The 20,724-nt window shown below is 35.1% G+C and overlaps 1 protein-coding gene across 1 annotated transcript; it reads left to right on the forward strand.

Moving 5' to 3' along the window:
* The first annotated feature begins 9,158 nt into the window (after nt 1-9,158).
* On the forward strand, nt 9,159-10,927 carry LOC109000681 (arogenate dehydratase/prephenate dehydratase 6, chloroplastic-like). Its single transcript, XM_018977644.2, has one exon. It carries the CDS (start codon nt 9,299-9,301, stop codon nt 10,601-10,603), a length of 1,305 nt encoding a protein of 434 aa, XP_018833189.1. The 5' UTR covers nt 9,159-9,298; the 3' UTR covers nt 10,604-10,927.
* The last annotated feature ends 9,797 nt before the right edge of the window (nt 10,928-20,724 follow it).

The following is a 20,724-nucleotide window of genomic DNA, read 5'->3' on the forward strand; positions in this document are numbered from 1 at the left end:
TTCAGCCTTCATTTTCGCACACTTCAACACGCAACACTTCTTCTTAAGCTCCAAAATTACTCTCTTATCATCATCTTGCCCTCCTGTCTTCACCTCCTCCAACAGTTTTTCATAACTCTCCATAGAAGGTGGGTGAATCTTGGCGGCGTCTTGGCGGTTGTTGTCGCCGTACGGCCTAATTAGTTGCCTCATTATATCCTTTGTTGATTTTCTTCTAGGTATCCCCTAACGTTATTAGCACGTTGTAATGATGGAGATCCATATATGCTACTTCTATTGAAATATGATCTCATTAGCCTTCGGTTTGGTTATGCCTACATGAATTTCTGTTGTATGTAGTGGTTGATGTAGTATGTCATTATAAGCTTGCTCTTTATGTAGTAACTTGCCGCTTCGTGTTGTAGTTTGTTCATTTGTAAGCTTGCGGCTTCATGTTAGAACTTGTTCATTGTAAGCTTGCAACTTCATGTTGTAATTTATTCGTTGTAAGCTGGCGGCTTCTTGTTGTAACTTGTCGCTTCACATTGTAACTTGTCCATTGTAAGCTTGTAGCTTTATGTTGTCAACAACATTATCCTTTTTTTTTTTTAAACAACCGACATGGGGGTTTTGATGCAGGGGATTATGGGGTCCACGTTGAGTGGGGGGATTGCTCTCATCCAGAGCTTTACGGTTCGCCCTGCCAGCACCAAACCCAACCCTGACGACCCCACTGACTGACGGCTCCCAGCATATACTGTCCTCATTTGTTTTCGTTAGTCAGTTATCCTCCTGGTGCCTTTAGCGATATTGTTGACGAGGCCAATGTCTCTCCACTTTTTCTTTGAGCCAATTTCCTTATTTTTTTTTGTCGTCGATCTCTCGGATGTGCTTTACCCCACCTAATCCTTTAGTTCTTCCATTTTGCATTGCCGTGCTTTATTTTGATATGTAACTGAAAAAAAGTGTCATTAGCATATGTCGACCCTCGTCCACTGCCGTCGACTTGGAGGGGATGAAAATTCCCTCCAAGAGTTAAGCCACGTCTGGGAGACTCCAATTACCTCCTCAGGGGAAAGAGGCCAGGAAACGTTTTGCTAAATTGCCTCTATGTCCCTCCGAGTAGCACAGTGGTCGTGGAGTCGAATTAAATAATATGGACTGCTCTTTGCTGCAATGGGGTCAGGGTAAGTATTTGGGTGGTCGGGAGGTCGGGCTCGCTCTCTGTCGTGGGATGGACAATGTGGCCTCTGGCTCAACCCATCTCTTTTGTTCCCACAAGAGGTAAGTTGTTTGGGCAGTTTGAGATTGGATCTACTCTCGCCTGTTGATTTTGCGTATTTAATTCTTGACCCAAAAATAAGCCGTAACTTTATCCTTAGCTTCGTAAGAGTTAGACCTCGCAAACCTGGGCCCTTTGGCCTATGACATAGGTGCTTGCCACTTTTTACCATGTTATTGATGTTTGCATTCCTTGTTGCAGCATTGGGTGGTCAAAGGACCTGGCCCGCACTCCATCGGGGAGAGGTCGGGATGCCTCATGCCAACTCCCCCCTTTAGCCCCTTGAGGAGGTAATTCGGATAGTGATGTGACTGCTCCGCTTCTTTGCCGCGATGGGGGTCGGGGTAAGTTTTCGAGCAGCCTCGGGGTTGAACCCGCTCTCCGTCGTGGCAAGGAAAAGGTGGCCTCTGGCTCAATGTGTCCCTTTATCCTTGTAGGAGATAGGTTGTTTGGGCTATTTCGCTCTCGCCCGTTGACATAATAGGGAAGGGTAAGTTTGGGTTAGGCTGGCGTTGATCCTATAATTCGTCTTAGCGGAGGTCGGGATAAGTTATTCGAGTAGTCGGGGGAGGTAGGCTATTCAGAAAATTTGGGACTGGATTCGCTCCCACCCATTGACATTGCAGGAAAGGGTAAGTTTGGGTCAGGCTGGCGTTGATCCCACACTTCTTTCGGGGAAGGGTAAGTTTGGGTAGCCTTGGGGCTGGGCCCCCTTTCCATCATGGGAGGGACAAGGTGGCCTTTGGCTCAACCTCGCCCTTTTGACCCCATGGGAGGTACGTTGTTCGGGCAATTTGTAACTAGACCTACTTCCGCCTGTTGACGCTCACGAGAAAGGTAACTTTTTGTCTTCGGGTGGCCGAGGGCCGACCCACACTCCTCCGCAGGAGGGACAAAGTTGCATCTGGCGTGACTTGTCTCTTTGGTGTCTCGTAGGGAGGTAAACAGTCGATGAAGATTTTGTTGATGGAGATTACGTTGATGGAGATTCTATTGATGGAGATCAAGTTGATGGAGATCCTATTACGTTCTTGAAACTCGACATTGAAACACAACACCTCTTCCATTAGGATTTGTAGTGTATGCATGAAAACATAAATTTACAATAATTAAGCCAGCTTTAGCAATAAACTCGACAACTCGTTTCCTTGGGAGTTTCAGAGTTTGTAGGAGCCCGAACGATTGGTAGCGGTGACCACGTAAGGGCCTTTCTCCTTTCTCTAGTTGTGGGAGCTCTTTTTCAGCTTCTCGTGGGTCTTAGCCTTGGTTAGGGCCTTTGCCTTCCTCTCCGCTCGCTCCAGCTCCTTCTTCCTTGGCTCCGTTAAAGCCCGAACAGTGTCTTCAGTGTTAATGGTGTTTTCGACCTGGTCTATAAACTGCCGCAGCCTTACAGGAGTCATTCTCGCCAACTCGGCCATAAACTGGGATCATGGCCAGACGAAGCGCTACTAGGGTTATCTTTTTGTCCTTGTCATCGGTGGTCATGCGCTTCTTGTTGAACCGGGGCAGGTATTCCTTCAGACTTTCCTCCTTTCCTTGCTTAATGGTGATGAGGTATGTTGCAGGGCGTCGCCTTCTTCGACTTGACATGAACTTGGTCAAAAATAGTCGAGCTAGCTCGCCAAAACTATGTACGGAACCGGGTGCCAAGACTCGGACCATACTCATGTTGGCCCCTTTAGGGTCAACGGGAACGCCCTGCATACTACCTCTCCTTAGAAGTTATGCAATGTCATGTGAGCCCTAAAGGTTTCTAGGTGCGCAAGGGGGTCCCTCCTCCCATTGTACATCTCCATAGTGGGGTCCCTGAACTTCAATGGCAAGGGCATAACCATCACTTCTTCTGTGTAGGGTGGACCAGTGCTCGTGAACAGTTGGTGCACCGACGATGATGTGTCCACTTTCTTTGCAATCTCTTCGTATTTCCCATTGAGATTGCAAAGCTCGTTTTGCATATTCTTTCTCTCCTCCTTCATGTTTTCTCCAACTCCCGCATTTCGGGACTCCACGTGCTCGATATTACTGGGCTCCGCCTCTTTGTTTTGTCCTTGTTGAGGTTTCTTGAGATTTTCATTCTTTTTGCGAAGTTTTTGCACTTTCTTGGTTAACTTTGTTACCTAGTCTTCCATAGCTTTCAGTCTCGCCTCCATGACAAATTCTTCTATGTTCCTCCCGAGTTGTCTGGAACGGGTTATCGTAGGCATATGGAGTACACGCAAGATCTACAAAGGATCCCACAGACGGCACCATTGTTAACGTCGTGTTTCGTACGCCTTTGGGTCAGGTTCTAGCAACTCACGTTTTCAAAGCAGGGCCTGCGAAAACGAAGAAGAAAGAAGCTGGGATAGGGTGGTCTTTGGCCTTGGGAGTCTCTGATGCCAAAGTAAGTAAAATATTTTAGAAGTTTGTAAATAATGAGAGAGTCTAGAGCGAGTCCAGCCAGAGCCTTTTCGTACAAGAAAAATACTATTTATATTGGGATTATGGAGGACAGATCGTGCCTGCCTTTGTGGATCCCATGTCCTTTTTTCTGTTCTTTTTGTTGGAGTCCCTTAAATGTAGTGTGCCTCTGCTACGGTGTCATTAATGTGACATGTTGCTTTGGTAGTAGTGTCATTAATGTGGTGTGGTTCCTCGATTTGCTTTACTTTGCTGGTGTCTTCGATGGTCCGTCGATGTTCCCTTATTTGAAGATCAAAAGTTCTCCGTCTTTTCCTTTTTGCATAAATGATTGGAATAAGAATTTATTTTATTTATTATAATAAAATATTTATAAAAAATGATTTAAGGAATGAACAGTGATTTCCCATCTTTTTCCTAAAATATGGATTCAGATGTAAGGGAAAATTTTAACCAAATTCCTAAAGTTTTCCTCAAATTATAGGGAAAATGTAACTTTGCGGTATCGGCCGAGAATGCTCTGATATTTTGGTGTTTGTTTTCTATCTATATTTATATATCAGTTCCACAACATGTTGTATGTATGTTTTAGACGCCGATTTGTATGTAGCATATCATCTAATAGTGATTGTTATCGATTACCTAGTGAATGACAAAACGACATGGATCCTAGGTACATAACATATGTATAAAACCTTGTGTTGGATATACAATATCGAAGAAGCGTCAATCTTCCAACAACCTCCTTTTTGTTCGTTCCCCTCATTTAAAAGGTTGGGCACCCCTCATGTTTCTTGGAAAGTCTATGAAACACAGTTATTTCATTTTAATGCTTTCTTTTGGGGAATACGCACGTATATACATAACGTGGACGGTCGATCATTCTCATGATGCAACAATCCAAATACTCAAAAGAGAAACACTACTTTGCCTCTCCAAAGTGACACCTCTATTTGACCGCTGGTTAAAATTCTTTTTTTTTTACTTAATGATTAAGAAAGTGATTTAAAATGTATTGGTGTATTTTTTTTATTTTTTAAATATATTTAAATATATAAAAAAAATGTGAAAAGAAAAAAAAAAAAAAAGATTTTACAGCCCAGCGGTCAAAATGGGGCGGCATTGTAGCCGCACCCTACTCAAAATGTTTTTACTGTTAAGAAATATTATTTTTTACGAAAAGTCTTTTTGCAAGCGAGTTTATATATCAAATTATGCACTAATACTAATATATAAGACATCAATTTAATAAAACGATAAGAATTGAAGATGTAAATAATTTTTATGAAATAAATGATATTTTCTTCTCTAATTTTTTTTTTCTTTTAATAAAAAAATTCATATCAACGTTAGTAAGCGATTTGGTGCAATAACTTCCTTTTTGTTGGTTTCCCACGTACACACTTCATTAAAAAGGTTAGGCACCCCTCATGTTTCTTGGAAAGTCTATGAAACACAATTATTTCATTTTAATGCTTTCTTTTGGGGAATACGCGCGTACATAACGTGGACAGTCGATCATTCTCATGATGCAACAATCCAAATACGTACTCAAAATGATTTTGCTGTTGAAAAATTGTGCATGGGACTAGTTGTATTTATTTCTGCATGGGACTAGTTGTCTTCCCAGAGGTGGCCGAGGGCCGATCGAACTCCCATCTCTCTGTTTTTTTTGTTTTTAAATAATTTTTTACATTATCTCTCAATATTTCTTGAAAAACTTTTCTTATATAAAAGAAATAATTTGTATAAATCCTAAATAGATAAGTCTCATACAAATCATCGTAAAAAATTAGACCCCACTTAAAAAAAGTATAAAAAATATTATTCGGGACTCACTTTTTTATAAAGAATTTATATGAGATTTGTCTATTTGAGACATGTATTTCACATTACTTAGAAAACTCTTACAAGTTTTTACACTATTTACAAACACTAATTAGGTGCTATTTATGAAACCATCTTACATCCAAATATCCCCAATTACGTATCAACTAACTAATAATTTTAAGGCACAAAGAATCTCTTTTGTTTTTTAAAGAGGATTTTTGATAGAAACATTTGGATAACCTTTATACCAGATATCATGCGCTTTAGATGTGTGGCATCAACTATCGACACGTATACCTTAATTTATTGTTACGTGGTCTCTCATAATGAATAAACTTAGAAAATTAGGGAAAGCCTTTTTGTGCAAATAATACAAGTGTATATCTAAAGCTCTAAGTAGAGCTCCCAACACGCAATCGAAAGTACTAGAATCGTGTGCTGAGTTTTACAATGTTTGTCACTACAAGATATGACGCAATATATATATATATAATAATAATAATAATAAGTTTTTTTTTTTTTTTTATCCTATCCTATTTATTTTGTCAATGAATTGTCACAGTACGAAAGTTTAATTTCCACAACAATTAATCCAATCTTTTAGGTTAGGTACCCTCTGTTGCTCTTCTCTGCAGTGTTGGTAAGTATTTCCTTACGGGTCAAGGTAAGTTTGGTGTGAACATATCCGAATGGAAATAGTGGAGATATCCATTTAATATATATAAAATATGAGGTATTTTAATAAAAAATGATTTACATAGTCGAAAAATGTAAGTCTCGTCCAATACTCTCTTTTGAATAAAATAGGAGAAATCAAGATTTACATAAAAAAAATTAATTTTTTATAATAGACCTCATTCTTTTTAAAAAGAATACCATGGGTGTGACTTATACGTATCAGAATTGTATTTAATATTATTCTTTTTAATTATTGTATTTTGAAGGATGAAGTTAATTGAACGAAATGATTAACATGGATATTTCCTTTTTTTTTTTTTTTTTTGAGATATTACTCCAAATGAAAAGGGTGGTGCATGGAAACATAAAGGTTGGAATTATAAAAGGTGTTTTCTTAAGTAGATATTATCTAGCATTAAGAGTTTGGGTACTTGATCTCTCTAGTTTAGAATATGGTAACAAAAATATAAAGATAAATTTGTGATGATTACATTCTAAAATAAAAATATTTATGTAAAGTGATATTATTTTTATAAATTATTTAGAAAAATATTTTGTACTTCAAATATAATTATATAAATAATAAAAATGATGATATTTCTATAATTTTTCATAAAAAATATTTACATAAAAGTAATGATACATATACAATATTTTTCATAATATTTTTTATAATACATAATATAAAATGAAATATTTTTTATAAAATGATGTTATTTTTATATAATATTTTATAATAATATCTCTTATTTTAAAATATAATTATAAAATATATTGTAAAAAGTTTTATATGTTTCTCATTTTTTGAAAATTAAAAAAGCAGATGGTAAAAAAAAGTGGTATTACTCTGCTGCTTTACTTTTCCTGCTGGGCGTATCATCTAATATTTTTTTTTATATATATTTAAATGTTTTTAAAAAATAAAAATATATATTAATATATTTAAAATTATTTTTTTAATTATTAAAAAAAAATTTAAACAGCAGTCAAATAGAGTGGTTAAAATTAAGAGGTAAAGTAGCTTTTTCCGGTAAAAAAAGCTGCGTTCTAAGAGCTGGGATGTGGGGCCCTAAAAAACAGAGGCTCCACTGTGTTTGTGTCATGTAGCTCCGAAACAGTGGATACGGCTCCCAATGTATGGGGGCTTAACCGCTTAAGGCCCATCTCCTGCTCTGCTCCTCATGCAACTCCACCAATCAGCACTAGGGCTGCCCCTGCCAACACCCCTGCTCCTTCTGTCGGATCCCTCGTATATGTCCAGCGGAGCCTCTCTTTTTATTTAAATATATGCATATTAATATATAATTATATATATTTAAATAAAAAAATAAAAATTAAATATTAATATATAGCGTGAGATGAGAAATAACACATTTCTCAACTTTTTTATAATATTCTTATTCAACTTTTTTAAAATTCTTATAATATTTTTATTTAATTTTTTTTATTTTTTAAAATTCAATAAAATATTTTAACTCAAACTATTTCACTACTATTAATAGACATAAGATATTCTAAATATCCAAACAAATCTTTTTAATTCTTTTAGAAATTGTGAGTTTTTTATAGGATTATGTTAATAATAAAAAAATTTAAATAAAATTGTTTTGATATCTGAAACTGAAAAAAAAAAAGAGAAAAAATTGTGAAAGTAAGTTGTAAATACTAAGCTTTAAATAAGACGAACGTCATGACGCTGAATTATAATTTGGGACCATAAAGGGAAGAAAGTCTAATGTTTGGCAATAGTCCAAAGATTTTAAAGCATAAGTAGGTAGCCCTATTATTCTAATTACTACAGTCTTTACTTCCTCATTAAGCTTTAATCAGCCTTATTTACTAAAAAATAAAAAAAAACAAAGGTAGAGTATAAAACAAAGAAATAATAACCTTTATGCCGTCCTCCTCGTTTTCTTTTTCCTAGGCATAGACCAAAAATGTAAAGCAAGAATTGCACAATATATTAAATAAGAGAAATAATTTATACAGTTTTTTTAAAAAGTAATATTATATATAATCGTAGCGTACGTAAGTATCGTGTAGTCATTTTGAAAAAAAATGAGATCTGTTATTAAAAAAATAATTTTTTTCATGTGAATTCTGTATTTATTTTTTTTTTAAATGATTGTGTAGTATTTTTACACTTACGACTGTAACTATCATTTCTTATTTTTAAAGTATATAAATTTCACGCATTTTTATTAAAAAAAAATGAACTAATCTAACTTTCATATAACAAAAATCACATTTGTAAATTATAAATTTTATTTTTCTAAGAAAGTAGACGAAACTTTTATAAAAACAAAACTTTATTTAATATTAATTAAAAAATAAATAAAATAAGTACGTATAGAATAATACACATGTAAGGAAAATGTTAAATCTTCCGCTAGGGACTCTTGGGGTCTAGTAAGTGTATTTCTATGTGTTTTTTATATAACATTTTTAAAAGTTTTAAAAATTTTTAAAAAATAAAAAAAATCATAATATTATTAAAAAATATTTCCTTAATCACGAAATAAAATAAAAAATAAAAAAATATTTTTTTTTAATTACAAAGTAAAATAAAAACTAAAAAAAAAAATTTATAATTTTTTATTATATTTCGTGATTAAGAAAATATTTTTTTATATTTTTTATATTTTATGATTAAAAAATGGTTTTTAATAATATTTTAAATTTATTTTATTTTTTAAAAAATTAAAAAATACTAAAAAATTTATATAAAAAATAACTTAAAAAAAATATATGTAAAACAATATTACACTCCGAGCGGGGCTGTATCATTCTCCTACATGTACATGTACATGTAAAATGAGAAGAGACGAGAGCGAGGGGGGTGGTAGGTAGGCGCGAGATTGACCGAACCACCTCCGCACACGTCCCATCCTCTCTCAGAAAGCTTTATGCTTTTCTCTGCCCTCATTTTCTCTATAACCCTATAATTATTATTATTATTATTATTATTAATTTATTATATAAACCCCACAAATCCCTCTCTTTTCTCAGCTTGACGCTTCTCAGAACGAGAACTCCAAGCTTTACCCCCTTACCTACTCCACGCCCTCTCTCTCTCTCTCTCGCTTCTCTCCCTTTCTCTGTACAAAGATTCTTACGCACACTGTCGCCATGCATGCTATAGCTCCTCCTTCCTCTAATAATTTCAATTGCTTTACTGGTACCGGTGCTCGTCCGACGCTTGCCCGTGTTCGGCGTCGTTTTATCCAGAGTGTTTACAGGTCCGATTCCGTCAACTTCCCCAATGGTGTCGGTTTGAGCAGAGCAGACTGGCAGAGCACATGTGCCATTCTCGCCAGCAAGGTCGTCTCCCAAGAGCAACCCACCGATAAACCCGACACTGGATCAGGTGGTACCAACCACTTTCCCGCTGTAAATGGCCACAAGACAGCAATTGATCTCGACCTCGTTCCCATCGAGACGGCTGACAACAGCATGAGCAGTAGCATTAGCAGCAACAACAAGCCGCAGCCGAAGCCGCTCACCATAACGGATCTCTCCCCAGCTCCCATGCACGGTTCGCAGCTCCGTGTCGCTTACCAAGGCGTTCCCGGAGCTTACTCGGAAGCCGCCGCCGGAAAAGCATACCCGAACTGCGAAGCAATCCCCTGTGACCAGTTCGAAGTTGCTTTCCAGGCCGTGGAGCTTTGGATTGCCGATCGTGCCGTCCTCCCTATCGAGAACTCCCTCGGTGGCTCGATCCACCGGAACTACGACCTCTTACTCCGCCACCGGCTCCACATAGTCGGTGAGGTTCAATTACCGGTACACCACTGTCTCTTGGCCCTACCGGGTGTTCGAAAAGAATACTTGAACAGAGTGATATCCCACCCACAAGCCCTCGCCCAGTGCGAGTTGACCCTCACCAAACTCGGCCTCAACGTGGCACGTGAGGCCGTAGACGACACCGCTGGAGCGGCCGAGTTCATCGCCGCCAACAACCTACGCGACACGGCGGCGATTGCAAGCGCACGCGCTGCCGGCCTGTACGGCCTGAACATCTTGGAGGACGGGATCCAAGACGACTCGAGCAACGTGACCCGGTTCGTGATGCTGGCCCGAGAACCCATAATCCCAAGAACGGACCGGCCATTCAAGACGAGCATAGTGTTCGCGCACGGGAAGGGGACGTCGGTGCTGTTCAAAGTGCTGTCTGCATTCGCGTTCCGCAACATAAGCCTGACGAAGATCGAGTCGAGGCCGCACCGGAACCGACCGATACGGTTGGTGGACGACGCGAACGTGGGGACAGCGAAGCACTTCGAGTACATGTTCTACGTGGACTTCGAGGCATCGATGGCGGAGGTTAGGGCACAGAACGCGCTGGCGGAGGTGCAGGAGTTCACGTCGTTCTTGAGGGTGCTCGGTAGTTATCCCATGGACATGACTCCTTGGTGCCCTTCCGGGGGAGATTAGCAAAAATCAAAAAATCATATATAATAATTTCTCTTATTTTTATTTTAAAGTAAAATGTTAAATCCCATTAATCATTTTGCACAAGGGAAGGGAAGGGAAGGGGTTTCAGTTTACATATTTATTTTCATCACTTCTTTTTTGTTCTCTTGAGTTGATGAATATGGATTGATGGATGGGAAAAGCAAAGCAAAGAATTTGTTTGGTGGGTAGATACAAAGTCCATGTGTTGTGTATGTAAGTGAGGTGAAGGAAGATGTGGTTTGCCACTAAATTTGTGGTGGTTATGTGTAAGTGTCAATGCCATCTACCCAATCATTTCATTTATATGCTAAATCTTTGGGATATTGTAAAAAACAAAAACCAACTTCCCATGAGAAAAAAAAAAAAATAATAATTGCTAAAGATTTGACATCTCACTTTCTATTTTTCATTTTTTTTAATGAGAAATTGACTTAAATATTCACCAGATAAAAATTACATCTATGATCGGGTATATATAGAAAAATTTTCAGATCACAAGTCAATTATTGTATTTAGAGCTTCACCAATACATAAATTTTTTTTATGACCGACGTGGTCTTAATTACTAACATAATTCTTTACAGATAAACCGTTTAAAAGGTAGCATTTTGCTTATAACAGAGATTCGTATCCCACTCTTCATAGGAGGATAAAACTTCACCTTTAAGGACAAAACGTCGAAGAGATAATTTTTTTTAACTAAACAAAACGAAAGAACAATTGTATCTCACTTTCTATCTCTCTCTATTCTTTTATTTTAATTGTACACTTGTCAACTTGATATGAATATATTCTTTCCTTTTTTTTATTATTAATAAAAAAACTATATATTACATTCTTAAATTATATTATTTGTGTACTATGTTATCTGTTAACGGCTTATATACAACTGATTAATCAAATAAAAATTCTTTAAAGATTTTTTGTATTTTTTTTTCTTTTAATGTGTTTGAATTTTTTAAAAATATATTATTTTATAAAATAATTTTTGTTTAGTTGTCATTATATACTTGCTCATTTTAGATTCATATCATCCATAGCTCTCTTTTTGTTCTATTTTTTTCCATTCACTCCCATCGATGCTTGAGGGAAAAGGGGACTCGTATTCCCATTTATCCTTCGCGATGTCCATTTCGTGCATGGGCTGTGGTTTTTATTTCTATTCTTCTTATAAGGACTATGTAGCAAGGCTTTGTGATTGAAGTGTATGCAACTCTCTACCACGTTTCCTCACTACCTGCACCATTTTTGGCTTTCCGGCCATTTATCGAGTGCGTGGGGACTACCCACTCGAGTGGGGGCAACTTCATGACTGGGATCACTTCATGCGTCTCTCTATTAATTGTATCTTTGGTTCGGAGTTTATTTCAATTTATTTCAAATCAATCATGAATTAATTTTATTATTTTTTTAATTTTTCATAAAAAGTTAAAATATATATCAACATACTTCATACATTTAAACACATCTCAATAGACCCACAAAATCAACTCAAACATCTTAACTCATTATATTTACAGAACAACTCAGATCATTTGTGATCATCTTAGAATCCAAATGTAGTTGAGATGCTTTTGTTGTAAATTATTTCTACTCAATTCTCTTGTTTTCCTTAGGAGTCTCGGTGACAACTAAGTATTGACATAGAAAAAATCTATTCATCATTCTAACTTCTATAATCTCATGATGTGACATTGGATAATAGGTTTATAAGTAAAATGTAATAAATAATTTTCAATCACTTAATATTACATCATAGGATGATGGAAGAATGATGAAAGTTAGAATGATGAGTAGTATTACTCAATTAATTAAAATTTTCTACTCATATCAATACATCACATATTTGATAAGAAAGAAAAAAAAAATAAAAATCAAATGTGATGTCATTGCCGCCAAGTTAGGTGCGTTATCCATGTAGGGTGGGTAGTCTTTTTATGTGGTGTATGTTAAACTTGTAACTGACAAAATTTATGATGTAATCCGTACAGTCTTTTATTTTAAAGGGACCTACCTTATAATAATAATAATAATTATTATTATGTAAATGTTAGCAATTATGAATATGGGATTAGAATAGATATTATATTCAAATATCAAGACAGAGTCGATAGGAAAAACTAATCATGATAGGATCAGGATGTTGGTAGATGGCAAAATTATTTTTAATGATTAAATACCGACGACTTGATTTTTATTTTGATTTTGATTTTTTAATAAAAACACCTTCTTAGGATCTCAAAATTGTCATTTTCCTCCTTGGAAATACCGACATTATCAAAATGTTACTTGCACTTTACTCCTGAAAAATAATCAATAAATAAATGAAGGATCAAGTACTTCAATATTTTTCAAAGATAAGTTCTACACTCATTATACAAAGGAATTTAATACAAATAAATTTATAAATTGATATGACTTTACGTCATCTATTAGATATATTTTAAGGTTTTGATACATATCATTTTACACCACACGCCTGACGCTATCTATGAATTAAATTTTTATTCTTATTTTATTACTTCTAAAATATATAATTAAATTCTTTTACTCATCATTCATACAACACATATTTGTTACAAGAAGAAAAAAAAAAATTATGTGTATTTTATAATGTAGGGATGAATTATTCAAAAACTTTGAACTAGCATTGTATTGCTCACCAACCAGGGTGAAATAAATTTTAATTTCAAATCCGGGTGCTGCAACAAACAAGCTAAGTCAAGCTTTATTTCTGTGTTTTTTTTATATGGCGAGGCAAAGTAGAACAAGTCAAGCTGAAGACCAGGACTGGGTCATATAATACCTATTTATTTATTCATTGAGTATTTTTTTTTTTTTTTTTTTGTGACATATTCATCGAGTTTTTTAATTTTACAACAACCATTGCATAAGATGTTGAAAACCACAGCATTTTTTGCATATTTCAATCGCTTTCTACCGCTCTAAAGACCCACCAAAACACACACACACACACATATATATATATATATATATATATATAAATGATAATTATAATTGTGTGTACGTAAATATTATGTAATTATTTTAAAAAAAATAAATGAATATAAGATTTATATAAAAAAATAATAATTTTTTAATAATAAATCTGACTCTTTTTTAAAATAATTATACGATATTTACATACTCCACAATGGTATGTAGTATTATTTATATATATATATATATATATATTCTCATAAATGTCAAATCTACTACTCCGCATGTCATTTTCACCACCAAACTTTTTTCCGGAAAAATAAAAAAAGAGCAGTGCAACCCTCCTTTTTTGATCCGGTTTATCCCTTTAATAACGCCCAATTCACACACAAAACCATCAACTTTTTTTTCCTCCAATTGCAGTAATATTTAACAAAGTAATAGAAATTTAAAGGCATCATTATTAAGACATTAAACTTAGATACATAATTGTTTTCAAAAGATAAGTACTATTTTTTTTTTTTTATTGGGAGGTTTCGAATTTCATTAATCACTTTTAGATACAGAAAGTTATACCAATCAAACTACAGACATTTGACTAAAAGATAAGTATTATTACTATCTCATTAATATAATTTTATTTGATACGATATGATATATATATATATATATATATTTACCTTTTTTTATTTGGACTTCTTCTCATTACTCAAACTTAATTATTTAATGATACATCGAACACATCACTAATCTAAAAACTTGTTTTGCATTGATGTGGTACTGAATTTATAATAAGAAATAGAAGTCAATATAGAGACATTAATGAATTACGTACACATAAGAACATGAATAAAGAATTTAATGGGAAGGGGTATAGAGGGAGGGGTTTGGTGAGTAAGAAAGAGTGTGGTAGGTGAAAGACGTGCTTGTGCAGTGCTAGTCATGTTTGAAATTATAAGCTACCACACTAATTTGGCTAATGTGACGACGCCGTTTCCAACCAAACGTTGTTATTTCCTGGCCATCCCCTCATTCTTTTCTCTCTATTTTCTACGCCCCCACACGGCTCATTCTTCCTTATCTAAACCCATCCTTCTTTTTTTCTATACACAGTTTATTCTCTGCACCAATACATATTCTAATTCTCTGTCACTTTCCACACCCTTAATTTTATGCTTAGCTAGGAACAAGTAGTTGACAGAGAGCAATCGGGATCCCTATTTTATCATCCATCCAATTCCTACCTCTCTTTTTCTTCCTTTAAAGTATAACGAGTTTTTAACAACCAAAATATTATCCCAAATATTAAATTAGTAGTGTCAAGGTTGCTGTGAATTATAACTTATATGCCGACACATCTAAATGGTAACATAAAAGTATACCTGTAAGGTCATTTTTCCTCCACTAAACCCAGCGAGCCTGTAAATGAAAGCTAAGGAAATTAAGACCAAAGAACCATTCCAGGACGAATGGTCTTCAACCCGGCCTATGGGAAAGGTTCTCTGAACGCAACCTGCAGGAGGAAGGATGCTGTAAGGGATGAGATTCGTCAATCTGAAGGCCCTTCGAGTAATGTCTAGCTCTCAAGTGCTCGCCCGCATAGTGGGTGTAATATGCGGGGAACCCTTGATCTTTTGACAAGAAATACATCAATGGACCATCGAGGATACTGCTTGGGACAAGGAAATGAGAGAACCACGCTGCATTAATGGCACGACTATGTGGGCTACACCGCATTAAAGGATCTTGACACAGGGAACAGTACGAAAAATGCAGACTCCATCGTAGCAGACACGATCTGTCTCCCCAGATTTACAGGCCTCCTAGTTGGAGGTTCCCCAGGCCCCAAGGCTGCCCTCTCTTAGTTGTACTCTCTCTCATCTTTTGCAGGCCTACTTCGGAAGACCTGAGTTGTCGAAGCCTGTCCTAAAGGTGTGCGAAACACGACATTAACAATGACGCTGTCTATGAGATCGTTATAGATCTAGTGTATCTTTCTCATGCCTGTGACAACCCATTCCAAACAACTCAAGAAAGATGTGAGGGATGCCATGCCATGGAAGTAAGGTTGAAGAAAATGGAAGAATGGCTGACAAAATTAACTGACGAAGTGCAAACAGTTCTTAAGGAAAATGAGAAACTCAAAAAACCTCGGCAGGAGCGGGACGATGGAGTAGGGTCCAATGACAACAAACATCCGGGGTCCTGAAACACGCAAGCTAGGCCGAATAAGGAAGATGAGCAGAAGAACATGTATGAAGAGCTCCGAAACCTTAAAGGAAAATATGAGGAAATAGCAAGAAAGGTAGGTACATCGTCAGTGGTAGATCAGTTGCTCACAAGCACTGGCCTACCCAACTCGGAAAAGGTGATGGCACTGCCGTTACCGCCAAAGTTCAGGGTCCCAACTATGGAGATATATGATGGAGGAATAGACCCTCTCGAGCACTTGGAAACATTCAGGGCTCACATGATGATGCATGGCTTCCCAAGCGAAGTAGTGTGCAGAGCGTTTCCACTAACCTTGAAGGGGCCGACACGCGTATGGTTCGGGTCACTAGCACCTGGATCGATTGAAATTTTTGGCGAGCTAACCAGACTATTCCTGATTCAGTTCATGTCCAATCGAAGGAGGCGGCGTCCGGTGGCATACCTCTTTACCATCAAACAAGCAAAGGACGAAAGCCTGAAGTCTTACTTATCCCAGTTCAACAAGAAGCGTATGACCACTGACGACCAAGACGAGAAGATAACATTGGCGGCTTTTCTGGGAGGAGTTTGGCCACGATCCAAGTTCACGGAAGAGCAGGCAAGGAGGACTTTAGCGACGTTGCGAGTGTTCATGGACCAAGTTGATAGCTTCATCAATGCAGAAGATACTCTTTGAGTGTTGACGAAACCAAGAAGAAAGGAGTTGGAGCAGCGGAGAAAAGGACGAAGGTCCTGGCTAAAGCTAAGCCCAACGAGAAACCAGAGAAGAGCTCCCAAGAAATGAGGTGGGAGGAAGTCCCAACAAAGAGGACTTAGCTTAAACGGAAAATGCAAGTCTTAAAAAACTACGACACTACAAGAAAAATGAATATTTATAATGAGTTATTTACAAAAAAAAATGACAACTTCTACGAGAATAGATTCATTTTGATAAAAAAAATTTTAAAAAAACATTTTAAAAAAAATAATTAATAATAAATAAGCGATCATGGTATAAACTATAACTTTCGTTGGTTGATATTGTGGTTGTGTTATACCGGACGGCGGAAAGGACATTTGCATTAATTACTAGCTATGTGGGCTTATCTGGATCATGCATCAAACACCGTTACAGCCTGCACATCACCATCATCCTACGTGGGCCTTGTCTGCACACTCGCCACCATCAACTTGGGATACATGAATTATTTGTTGGGGGGAAATTAATTAACGTTTCAGTGAGATTATTATTTTAGCATGAATAAATAAAGATAAAAATTACTATTAAAAGTATTTATTTTGTATACATAATATAATATCATCTAGACTACATATCTTTCTAAGTGAGTGTTGAAAACAATTAATTAGAAACAACCACGCAGTAAATACAAAGTGTGTAATGCTATAGTGACTTCTCTCTAACATTACTCTTTTAGCATATGGGTTTGGGACCAACGTCTATGTATGAATGCATCCTAATGTTATTCGAACATGATGTGCACTACTTATCACTTACGCCAACTTTTTAATGCGCAACTTTGATCAGTTTTTACACTGAATTGTGTCAAAATAAAGACAACTGTTTTTACGATTTCATTTTGAATTGAGAGTATATTTATATAACTTAGTGCCCTAAGGTAAAGCAATATCTCCATTTCACGACAACCCCATCGATCTTTGCCTCTTCCTACCTCCCTACAACTTTCAAGCACCCCACCCTTTTATTTGTCGACCGCCAATCTCCCAGCAGCTAGTCCATGGGTCCACACGAACCGTTTTAGTAGTAGCCCAATCCTTTTGGAATGGGCATCTATTTTGGATTCACTTTCAATTTTTTTCACTTTGTTTGGGCCTCCCTATCCTCTATTCTTTTAATTATTTCAAATTATCCCATAACCAAAAGATTAAAAGGGGTGTTTGAGAAATGAGATAAATGATAGATTTGTGAATAATAATAAAATAGTTTAAATTAAAATGTTCTATTGAGTTTTGGGAAATGAGAGAGTAAAAGTTAGAATATAATTTTTTAATATCCTTTTGTTTTAAAATTCTAAAAAGTTATATTTTTTTTTTGGTGTTTTGTTTAGAAGTTTGAGAAAGTTGTAATAATTAGATAATAATTAGATAAAAAAGTTGAAGATTTGAAATAAAAAAGTGTTTGTGTTTAATTGATATTTGGGAATGAGATTTTGAGATAAGATGAAATGAGTTGGTTTGTGTTACCAAATGTGATCTAAGTAAAAATATAATATCTTTTTATGAACTTAATTTTTGTGATTAATAGTGATATATTATAATATCAAAGTAACGTACAAAGCACGTTTGCCTAGTTAGATTAAAAAGTTGTTTACAAAAATAATATAATTTTTTTTATAAAATTTGTAAAAATAGTTGATGACATATATAGTTTAAAAGACATTGCTTCAACTTTTATACAAGTAATATAATTAATAAAATATTATAAAGGAACTTTAACAAACAAATTGACCTATACAATTAGTTCTTTAACAAGATGATTGAGTTTGCATTATCAAGATGACGGTATTTAATGGCGTGTTTTGGGCCAAATGTGATTTATTTCAACTTTTTCCTATATATTTTGGCTTTGTATTATATTTTGCTGGATAACTTATAACCTCGTTGAGGATATTTCACTGTTGTGGTTCTGTTTATAAAAATCTGGTACTTATAATTACTAAGTTATGAAATTTATGATTTGGATAGTTATACACTCCAATAATTTCATCTCGTTTTATCTTAATATCTAAATGTAAACAATTTTTAATTTCAAATTTTTAATTTTTTAATCTAATCATTATTTAATCATTACAACTTTGTCAAACTTTCAAATAAAATACAAAAAACTAATTTAGATTTTCTAAATACCAAAACAAAAATTATATTCTAACAATATTTTAACTCTATAATATTTTTATTCAATTTTTTTCTCTCATTTTTCAAAATTCTTTAAACATCTTAACTCAAACCATTTTATTACAATTCGCAAATCAATTTACTACTATTTACAGATCATCTCATCTCATCTCATCTCACTATCCAAACCAGGCCTAACTATTCCACATTAAAAATGAAAAATTTTACTTTGAAAATATTGCCAAAAAAGAAAAAATTTAATTATTAAATAATATCAGGTTTTAAGTCACTACCTAAATAATATAAGATATATTGTGCTGAAGAGGTCAAAAAACAATTTAAATTTTGAATTTGAAAGAGGAGACCTTAATTTAAGGCTCGAAATAAAGATCACGACATACTTGCCAGCAAAAACATTAATTTTTAAATTAGTTAGATGTACAATTAGAAGGCACATATGCGTAGTTCTACAGATACTTCTAAATATTATCAAGGTATTAATTTTAGACCATCTTCTAAGAATCTGACAACTCAGCATCTTTATATTGAAATTTTCTTGTTGAAAATACAGGTCGGTCCATGTTGCAGCTCGTAACTTTTAACAACAAATATCAAGGTTTTGAATATCGTGCCAAATCGGTCGGTATTTATTGTGCTGAAATAGTAACCGGTGTGAGAAAGATAGGTGTTTTATACCGGATTAAATATCAACCATTTCGATCAATACTGGCCAGTTTTCAATGTACTTCTAGTGTATTTTCATAATTTTCACTCTATTTCTCACATCTTAAGATTATTTTCTTAACTTTTTTTAATTCCATTTTCTCGAGAATTAAAAATTAAACCCTACTCCCATTTTCGTGATGAAAATAAGTGATTATTTTTTTTAATAATTGAGTTGAGAACTTGAAAGTATTATTGAGTTTTATAAATTTGTATTTTAATTTTTCAAGACTTGCATTGAAGTTATTTTGAAATATAATTTATACATATATAATTTATTTATTTATATATAATTTATATCAAAATAATATTGATACCAAAATATTTTATTGCAGTGCTTTAACCAAACGATCTTCAAAACGGTATTAAAAACCTTGGGATTATCATTTTTTTTTATAATAAAGTTATATTTTTTATATTATTTTTTATTCTTTCCCTGCAAGGCCATTATGCACACGCACACACAAAAAGTTGGAGAGAGAGAGGAACAAAAGACGGGATTGTTGCCATTAACTTTAACGAAAAAAAAAACGTTAAAAACAAAAATTTCCGTCTCTTATCCGTCTGATAGACACTTTATATATATAAAGAGATATTAAATTGGTGGTTTTGAGTTTGAACTTGACTTCATGACATTGTTAGATAATTGTTGATCAAGTAAATTCATTGTTTCTTACCAAAGAAAGGAAAAAAAAAAAGAAAGAAGAATAAAACAATATTAATCATTTTATAAAATCCAATTTTTTTTATATCTTTCTTAATAAAAAAAAACATTAACATAGGCCATGATTATATCTTGTTCTCCTAGGGCTTACAGAAAATTGAAGCTTGAAGGGCTGCATAAGCTTCAACTAGGAGAGGGATAGGGAACAAGTCACGTTTCATTCTCACGGTAGCTTTAACCTGGCCTTCCCAGTCTCGGATCACTGCCCCCCACCTACCTTGCAATTGATCTTGTCTAGTGCAACATCTCAATTGAATTTAAGTTTACCACGATGGGGTGCTTCCCAATGAGAAGTTGCATTTTGGATCTTTGGAGGCTTATTGGCAGGTTGCTGGATCAATTTTAGTTCCTCCACCATGAGCTGGACTTGTTGGTTGAGGGAGTTTGGGTGCTGGAAGACCTGCTTGAAGACAAACTCATTTCTCCTTTTCCAGACTTTACATGCTGTAATTGCAAAGATGATCATTTCTTCTATCTCTAGTGTCTCAAATAAGGTGTCCACCATATTGCTGAAAGCTTAAGGATGCAGGCTTGATTTCTGAAGCTTCCTCACAATGTGACTCCAGACATCTTGAGCTGATGGGCAAGACCATAGGGCATGTTCAATTGTTTCTGGTTGGCACCTGTATATTGGGCATAAATCCTCTTC

This window comes from Juglans regia, chromosome 14, assembly GCF_001411555.2.
Source record: "Juglans regia cultivar Chandler chromosome 14, Walnut 2.0, whole genome shotgun sequence".
In the NCBI taxonomy this organism is placed as follows: Eukaryota; Viridiplantae; Streptophyta; class Magnoliopsida; order Fagales; family Juglandaceae; genus Juglans; species Juglans regia.

Coding starts and splice junctions, on each gene's coding strand:
- LOC109000681 (XM_018977644.2), top strand. CDS start 9,299: ATGCATGCTATAGCTCCTCCTTCCTCTAATAATTTCAATTGCTTTACT.